The sequence below is a fragment of the Adiantum capillus-veneris genome, chromosome 23 (assembly GCF_014529385.1).
Source record: "Adiantum capillus-veneris isolate H3 chromosome 23, ASM1452938v2, whole genome shotgun sequence".
Lineage (NCBI taxonomy): Eukaryota > Viridiplantae > Streptophyta > Polypodiopsida > Polypodiales > Pteridaceae > Adiantum > Adiantum capillus-veneris.
Window position 1 is genome coordinate 71547710 of NC_140953.1, and position 9293 is coordinate 71557002.

The following is a 9293-nucleotide window of genomic DNA, read 5'->3' on the forward strand; positions in this document are numbered from 1 at the left end:
CACTGTGTTGGACACTTCAAACAACGCACAAATCCACACGTGAGATGGTGATCTTTGCCTTCCCCTCAAGAGAAAAATTGCACTATGCTCTACTTTTCTCAGCTGCCCTTGTTGGCGTCGCTTCTGCAAACTCGCCACCCCATCTGCCTTTCTTTCCTGCCAGCTTTGTCGCTTTTAGTCCTACTGCAACTCGGCCGTCTCCTCCATGACAAATCTGACGCCCCTTTGATGGCTCTGCTCTCGATCTTCAACTGCTGCTTGATGGTGTTATTTTCTCTGTGCCATGTCTGCAGTCGACGCTTTTCTTTTATTTGCTGGCCCACTTTTTATTCGCTGCTTAGGTTTTTATTAATAGCCTTATTTTCCCAGGCGGCCATTCACACCACACACCTTAGTGGCAGCCATTACTGTTAACCCTCAAACTCTCTGGAGAAATGATGCTTGCACTTGCAGAGTCAGATTTTGACAACCAATAAGCATCACTGATGGCATTCTTGTCTTCATCAAGAATCTGTACACCTTGCCTTCCGGAATGCAAAAATATACAACCCTCCAAACGCTTTGTTGGTGAAAAAGCTCATCCCATGGCTCTCTCTAGCATACTTTTGGACCAAAAGTACTTAGAACTTGATCTGCTTCTCGAAGTGAACCACCTTTGGTAATTGAAAGCCAAACATATCTTCTCAATCACAATGATTTCGCATGAGGAATGATAATACCGAAAATCGTGTCTTGATTGAGCTTCACATTGTATACGCAGAGCGTCACGACAACGTGCGTTCACCAAAATGGAGTTTAATTACCTCTTATATCCTCTTGTACACATGAATCTGTAAATTTACAAGAAATTAAAATCCCTTCTATTGAACGCACGTGCTATGTTACATATACTTTAGTGAATGCCTCGGGGTCTGGGTTTCTCATAACGATCAATTTTTCGCTCTCAATACCTAGGTTTGTCATGATGATCCGATTCCTTCTCCTAACACTTGGGCTTATAGTGGTGGTCAATTTTTGCCTCCCATCCATTGGGTCTGGCATGGTAGTCCTCATCCGTCTCGGTTACTATTTTTGGTTCTTTTCTTTCATGAGGTTTGTTCATCAAGTCGAATGTCTATGCCTTCTTCTCCCTAACTCACTGGCATTTTTATGGAACTTTGCTTTACCCTTTCCTGTAAAATTTCAAGAACCATGTGAATTAGAGCACCTTTTACCTCTCTTTGAATGTCTCCTTTGTGAATGTTCTGACCATTTGGAGATTCGATGTCCATCAGTGTCTCCAATGCATGGATTTGGGTAAGTCTCTTCAACCTTGAGAACATTTGGTCCTGGTCCTCAACATCCATTATGGTGGCTTTCGTTCCTCGTGCTTGGCATCTGACAAGCATGGTGAATGACTGACAGACTCCGAATCCTAACCTGGGAGAATGGTTCTTTTCAAGAGTTTTAGTTCACCATTGTGATCGTTTATAATTGAATGATTCGGATCGCTTAATAGCTATTCTAGAGTTACGATCATAGTTATTGAATCAATTCAAATGGATATATGTGACTCCAAAATTCAGATGACCAGATGAGACTTCAGGCTTCAGACGACCGGATGACAGACTAAGACTGCAGATGACAAGTCAAACACTTGGTGATCAAAATGCAAGAAGAAAGAATTGTTGTGGCATCAAGAAGTAAGGACTTTGTGTAATTCACATGGGACAGGTAGAGTGATTCCAAATAGGGGGATGATTCTGTCAAGTATGATTGTTTGTGTCAAGTATCTGTCGCTCTTGCTCTTAATCAATTATCTTCTTGTCAAGAGAAGGGTGGGTATGATAATCGATTGTTGTTAAGGGGTCGGTTTCTGCAATGAAAGAAATTGCTGGGGTTTTGCTTGAGTTTTTGAAGGGCCGGTAGTGCACACCTTTTGAACGAATTGATTAGTTTATGTGTGGGTTCTTATTTAGGACACGCCAAATAGCCAGCCTTTTAAATTGCTGCCGACTACCTAGTCCAGAAAAGCACTACGCATATTTGCGAACACTCACAAATACGCCTTCAAAAGCGACCACTTCTTCTCTGCGTCGCCTTCTTGGCGATGCTTGCGTTGGGCACCTGCGCAAGCTTCATGTTATCAACTTCCCTGTGTGCACAATCGAAATTGCGTCAAATGCAGGATTGTGGGTGCTCATAGCTACACACTCACACTCACTCATTCACACAGACATACACACATAAGATCACTTCTCTCAGATTTGCGCGTCGTAAGAGCTTGCAGAAAGACGAAATTTCTTCTGTTGTGGGCAGATCCTTTTCTCAGAGTGTTGTCTTTGATGCAAATTCGCAATCAAGGGCAAATTAACACGGTACATCTGCGTTGCCGACGTGCATTCATATCATTGTGAGCACGTGCAGATAAAATGGCCTCCTCGGAGAAGAAATCTTCCTCAGTTTCAGATGTTGGGGCATGGACGATGAATGTCATCAGCTCAGTCGGCATCATAATGGCTAATAAGCAGGTTATGTCTGCAAAAGGATATGATTTCCGCTTTGGTACGTGCTTCACCTCCTACTGGTCGTTTCTTGAGTAGTTTGAGCTTACTCTGGCACATTGGGCACACTCGGCCTTCTTCTTTGCATCATGTAATGTCTGGATCCTGACAACTTGTGTGCAATGATCTCATATTTTACAATTTACCATGTGATTGCAATCCAATTTTAATGTGTGTAAGCGTTGTGATGGTGTATTTTACATCCTTAGAGCTGTCGTGGTTGTCTTATCCGATCCTGACATCATGTCTATGTTGTGTTGTGCAATGATCTCATACTTTACTGTAAAGCTTTTACTATTTACCATGTGATTGCAATCCAAGCTTAAAGTGTGTAAGTGTTGCAATCGTGTATTTTGCATCCTTAGAGCTGTTTTAGGTTGTGTCATGTGCTTGTGCTCGCAAGTGTCTGCAAGCAAGGTGGGCTAAATGTAAGTGGAGAAGGTAATGTTGTCATTCAAATGGTGAGTCTGCCTCGCTTTTATTTGCATCATAGTGCCTCGTGACCTCACCAAGTTGGAGTTGAGTATATGTCTGACAGCTGGTTGGATCCATCATCCAAACTTTATGCTTGCATTGCGTCCGACGCATTTACGGTCGCTTGAGTGTTCTTTTAGTCTTAAAAGGGTTGTAGAGCTTCTGACTCTTCAGCGAATTGTGTATGCAGCAACTACTTTAACTGGATTCCATTTCCTGGTGACTGCATTCGTTGGTTATGTATCGTCATTGTCCAGAAGCAACTCATCTCCGAAGACCGTACCTTTGTGGGACCTCTTCTGGTTTTCATTAGTGGCAAATTCTTCAATAGTGTGCATGAACCTGAGTCTCATGCTCAACTCTGTTGGTTTCTATCAGGTTAGCTTTTATTTTCTTTGGGATGTCTAGGTGCTGCTTTTACTTTTGTGAATGCAAATTTTTTTTTTCAATTGAGATGCAATCCAAGAAACAGGTGGGGTTCTCTAATGCGTTCAGCTAATGGTGAGGTTTGTGATTATAAACCAGAAATTTGTGAGGCCATGGATTTTCTTATGAAAGAAAGGGACACTTAGGTTCATATGGTGGTGCGTGTGCATTGCGAAGGTTCATACCCTTAAAACATGTATGTCTTCTCCTTGTGTGAACCACTCGAAGACGAGAATTCCTTGACGTCGGCAATACGACCATAAATAGTACTCCTAATATTATTGTAGGATGGAGAACCAATATCCCTATAAAGAGCTGAAAAACATAATGTCTTGAAGATGCTCGTGGGATTAATGAGGGGTATATTGGGAGTTTTGATAGAATTGAAGGGTATTTTGGGAAGTGTTAGCCAAATAAGAGGGGAATTTTGGAAATTTTGGAAATTTGAGGGTTGGGAACTCTGACAAATTTCAGGGGCATTTTGGTAATTTTCCCTTAAAAATTTGATGGCCTTTACCTTGAGAACCAAGACAATTGATGTGTGTGGGATTTATGTCCGTGTTTGCAGATCTCAAAGTTGAGCATGATCCCAGTGGTTTGTGTTTTTGAGTGGCTTCTGCACAACAAGTCTTACACAAGAGAGGTGAAAGCTGCAGTTATCGTGGTGGTGATTGGAGTCGGTGTATGCACCGTGACAGACGTGCACATAAATTTGAAAGGGTTTATCTGTTCCATCTTGGCAGTCTTGAGCACATCTTTGCAGCAAATTGTAAGTCTTTTAAATATCCAAGGTGTAAGTTACAGTCAAGAAGTAAAGCTCTTTTCTGGAGTCAAAAGCTCAATCAGGATGTTCGTTTTATGTGCAGTATATCGGCTCTTTTCAAAAGAAGTTTTCCATTGGTTCTTTTGAGCTTCTTAGCAAAACCGCTCCAATCCAGGCTGCATCGTTGCTTCTTTTTGGTCCTTTCTGTGACTACATGTTGAATGGACGAAACATTCTGGACTATCACTTCTCGTTTGGCTCTATTGTAAGTTACAAATTTAAGTCTATTTGGCGTGAGTAATGTCAGGATTAGTTCTCTTTGGGCTGCATGCACTTTCATGTTGGGTGAATAATGTATGGTGCGATGCACACAAATTTCTGCATGCGTTCACCAAATCATAATTGCAAATATCATGTGTTGGTGGCAGTTTTCTTGTTGTGTGTGTGTATTCACTCTCTTAGCCATTTCCAAGCTATGGTTGGGCAAATGACTTCCTAGTAGTGAATTGTGAATCAGATCAGGGTAAAAGTAAGATCCCTGCAAGACTTTGTTGATAAACTTACAATTACTCAATTTGGGGGTAGCATTTGAAAATTTTGACAAACATGGCACTCTACAGTATATTTTTGGCAAGTTGATCTTCCAAAACCGCAAAAAATTGGACATTTTGGGCTAATCTTTTGACAAGTGATTTTTGAAAAATAGCCAAATGATCCTGAAGACCCTTAAAAACTAGCCATTGGGCTATATATTGCCCCAATTTTACTTCTTTTAGAAATTTGTGATGCACTTTTGAAAGAACCGTCTGACAGTATTATCCGTCTTCCGGAGGCAAGTGTGGATCTGATGCTTTTCTTTTCGATTTGATGCAGTTTTTCATAGGCCTTTCATGCACACTAGCTGTATTTTGCAACATGAGCCAGTATATTTGCATCGGACGTTTCTCGGCAGTCTCATTCCAGGTTTTGGGCCATATGAAGACTGTGTGCGTCCTGCTGCTCGGATGGATCCTTTTCGACTCTGTTCTCACTTTCAAAAACATTCTCGGCATGATGATGGCTGTTGTGGGAATGGTGTTGTATAGTTCGGCTGTTGAGGTTGCAAAGCAAGCCCCTGCCAAGGTCTCACCCCCAGTCTCGATGAAAGATATTAATTTTGTAGATGAGGATGTCTCTTTACTGAAGACCAGCTATGGCACTCAGTCTGTTGATGTTGAGCTTGGCAAGGAAAGTTCAAAATAGAGAGCTTCTTTTTTGTGTATGTGTGTACATGACAATCAACCCATTCTTTTGATTTGAGATTGAGCCTCGGGGGGTGCACCTCCAAATTTTTAGTGTATAACGTGTTTTCAAAAGGGGAGGTTTTTTTATTTATAAATTTATTTTATTTTAAATCGTTTTACTTGCAGAAGGGGGTTTTTAATTGAAAATAAAAAACCCCCGGAAGTTTAATGAGAAAAAGGGATCATTTTATTGCCTCATAATATGTGAGCACAAGGGTTCTTTCAATACCATTTGAACTCATGTGATATATATAGTTTCTTATAAGTGCACCTTCCAAGGATTAAACTTAGATGGCTAGATTGTCTTGTGAGGGTTTTATGATGTTATTATATGATTTCTTTACCGGCCCAATTGTGAACAATGGCCGCGGCGGTGGACCTTTCATGATATGAGAAATTGAAATTCATAGTCATTTCATAAAAGTTTTTTGAATCTATGATGAAGAACTTATTAAGGTGAATAGTAACTTCCTTTTGTTCCAACACTGCTCATCATTATCCAAAAATAGTGGGAGGAGAATTGTCCGTGAAGAATGTATATATGAATACATCGTGGAAACGTGGAATCAAAATGCCTTGAACGAAAAAAACGGTGAGGCGATTGTGCTCATATGGTGTATGTTTTCCCTTTACCCAATTGAATTGTTCTTCAGCTCTCTTATTTGAATGTGAACAAGTAGTAGAAAGGTGTACATGTTTTTGAATGCAATGGTTTTAGTTTGTAAATGGGTCCCTTTAGTGGAGAACCTCATGACTTCCTTTTGGACTAAAAGAGTTAGATTAGTTTGTTAATGGTCCTTTCATTGGCTCAAGACTTCATTTTCAACTTTGTTTTAAAGCTCGAGACTTCCGTTTCAACTTTGTCTTAAAATGCCATTGTGAGTCTTCACCTTGTTTTTTATATCTGTGTGGCCATCATAGTCATAAAGTATGGTCATTTTTTGGGATCCACTTGTTGCACTCCCTTTTCCGTTATGTTGACTATGTTGTCATAGTAGGGAATGACAATTCTTATGTTCCTTTTTCTTTGTTCCCATTTTGCGTTCCTGACTATGGTGGCCATTGGTACCCATGAGTTGTGAGAATTGCCCCAATTCGTTCAAGGTATTGCATGGCTAAGCATTGAGGCCAACCTTCATAAGACTTCATGTTGAATTTGGTGTTTGTGTGAAGAAGCTCTCAAAGAGAGAATTTTTCAAGAGTGCCATCAAACAATTTTCACGTCACAAAGTGGTGTGGGTGAGTCGGCGCAATCCCCTAAAACTAGTTGTAGCATCATGTCCACAACGACTCGATCAAAGCCCGTGTGTGTGTGTGTGTGTGTGTGTGTGTGTGTGTGTGTGTGAGAGAGAGAGAGAGAGAGAGAGAGAGAGAGAGAGCACAACTTGGTACAAGGCTGCAATTTGCATAATGTTGGTTAAAGGAAATTGCGTTTTATCTTGCACTTCTTGAAGAAAATAGTAAGAGAGATAAGTCTACATAAAGCTTTCAAGTGTTTTGCATGCATCTTTCTTTAAAAAATAGCAATTCTCACATTATGTGAGAAAATACATTATATAAAAAAGCACCAAGTAAACCACAACCCTGCCATGGGGCCCAACTACAAGTCTGGTTTTACAGGGAGCAGTAGCGAAGATTACAAGTTGGAGCAAGAGGAAGCTCTCAAACGTACGCTTTCTTCTCCAAAACTTGTGATAAAAGATGATAATGTTCAAACTTAAAAAACTGGCCTTTATACCTAACCGTACATATCCACAACAACATAAAATAACTACAAAGAGCTAGGAGATCAGCCAACCAACTAATCATCTCCCCCCCCCCCCCCCCAACGCCGTGATCGAGGGAAAAAGAAGAAGAAGAAACACACACATGCTTATAAGTTATATAAACACAACATATGGTCATAACAATTAGAAAATAATAAGGTGGATAGCCTCAAGAAGGCAAGATATTTTGTGGTAATAAATTGAGAGAGAGAGAGAGAGAGAATAGACCATATAAAATAGAAAAACAACTTGGTTGCCAACAAGAAGCTTCATCTTTTCAAATGAATTAAGTGCTATGACAAAGATAAGATTTTGTGCCACAAAGATAAGGCCTTGTTAAAAGAAATTCACAGTTGTCCAAGCTAGAGTAGAGTATGGAGACACTTTTTAAAAGCACTAAAGTGAAAACAAAGGTCATATTATATCTAATGTGATGATGATAAAGACACTGAAGTGAAAATAAAAGTCATATTACATCTAATGTGATGATGACAATTTGGATGCGAGAATTGCAAAAAGGTTTGCATGTTTCAACCACCACTCCTCTATGGCCTTCTTCAGACCAACAAGGTTACAACTAGGTGTTTCCTAGGTGTAATGTATGTGGATTGTGAGATGGATTAGATTTGCTTTAAGTTAATTAGTTGTACTGAGACCTAGGATAGAGTCGTCGATTTTAAATAATATGTACCATTTTAAGAAAATTCAAATCTTCACAATTCAATCTCCTATAATATTCCATGATTTGGAATCAAATTTATCTAAACTAACATAATATGGCGGAAGGGTAGCCTTTACACGTGTTGAAATATGTGACATGAAAGCTAAACTCCAAAACTGAGAGAAGCCCATGTGGACGAGAGAGAGAGAGAGAGAGGCTGCTAAAGGCGGCCGGTCGTACTAGTGTCAAAATATAACGCTGATACGAAACTCTTCAAGTATTCAAGTAATTTAAAAAATCCTATCGATTCAAACCATGTTCTAATTTTGGGACCTGTCCTTTTATTGGCTTTTCTTCCTTACGAAAAGCTTCTTTTGCAACGATCTAGGAGATTGTGCTTGCTTTTTTGCTTGGCATTGTTTTGTTTGCATGGTGACCCTTTACACATAGAAATTGTGTGTGCTTTTTGGCATGTTAAAACATGCCATAGAGATAGAGGAGGTTCGAGAAGGAGAAAAGTCATAAGGTGATTCATTCCACCCGATGCACATTTGTAAATTCAGGGAGAAAAGTAAATTCGGGTAGGCTTGTAAATTCGAAGCAGTTCGTGTCCATGTTTTGAACCCACGATGTCACTATTGAGCCATGTGCACTAACCACTACATCCACATGCATATAGGGTATTTGAGTATGTCATATTGTAAATGCGGGTTGATTAATAAATTCGGAGCAAACTTGTAAAGTCGTGCAGATATAAATTTGAGACAACCAACAGATCTGACAATCCACAATTGACACGCCCCGCGTTCTCTTTCATCATTGATCCCATTTGAACATGTCCGTGTGATATTCTTTAGTTTGTTAATGGGTCCCTTCACTTAAAAACCTCATGTGACTTTCTTTCCAGCGTTTTGTTTTGAGATGGCAAAGGCAACATGCGTCTTGTACTCTTAACCTACATACGTCATGTACTCTTCATTATTTTTTGTCTTTTCTTTAATATTAAAAATTTTGAAAATTTGTTGAGAGTAAGGGATAGTAAGAATATTGTTTCTTTTGGGAGTCAAAATTGTTGATGCAACTTTTTATTTTGATATGCAAAAGTGAGCTCGCACCATCTTCTACTTGGAATTGTCTTGCTTGTAGGGTAAAACACCCTATTTAAGAACCTTTCCCCTGTCGACGGGCGGATTTTTCTTGTGGTGCACCATTTTGAGCATGGAGGGGCGCAATCTCTAGCTATGATCAATAGCGAGCTGCAGCATAAAACTTGGAGCAAATAACCCTCCACATATCGCGATCGAGGCAATTCTTTACAATCACGTGTATCAAAAAGTGGCGCCTATAGCGAAATTGGCGTGGCCCAATTAGAGGTCA

General features: G+C 39.9%; 1 protein-coding gene across 1 annotated transcript; it reads left to right on the forward strand.

Moving 5' to 3' along the window:
- The first annotated feature begins 1981 nt into the window (after nt 1–1981).
- LOC147427955 (UDP-rhamnose/UDP-galactose transporter 2-like) lies at nt 1982–5505 on the forward strand. The gene is made up of 5 exons (XM_086496710.1): nt 1982–2544; nt 3208–3395; nt 4012–4212; nt 4310–4471; nt 5080–5505. Exons 1-5 carry the CDS (start codon nt 2412–2414, stop codon nt 5446–5448), a joined length of 1053 nt encoding a protein of 350 aa, XP_086352836.1. The 5' UTR covers nt 1982–2411; the 3' UTR covers nt 5449–5505.
- Nucleotides 5506–9293: the final 3788 nt, after the last annotated feature.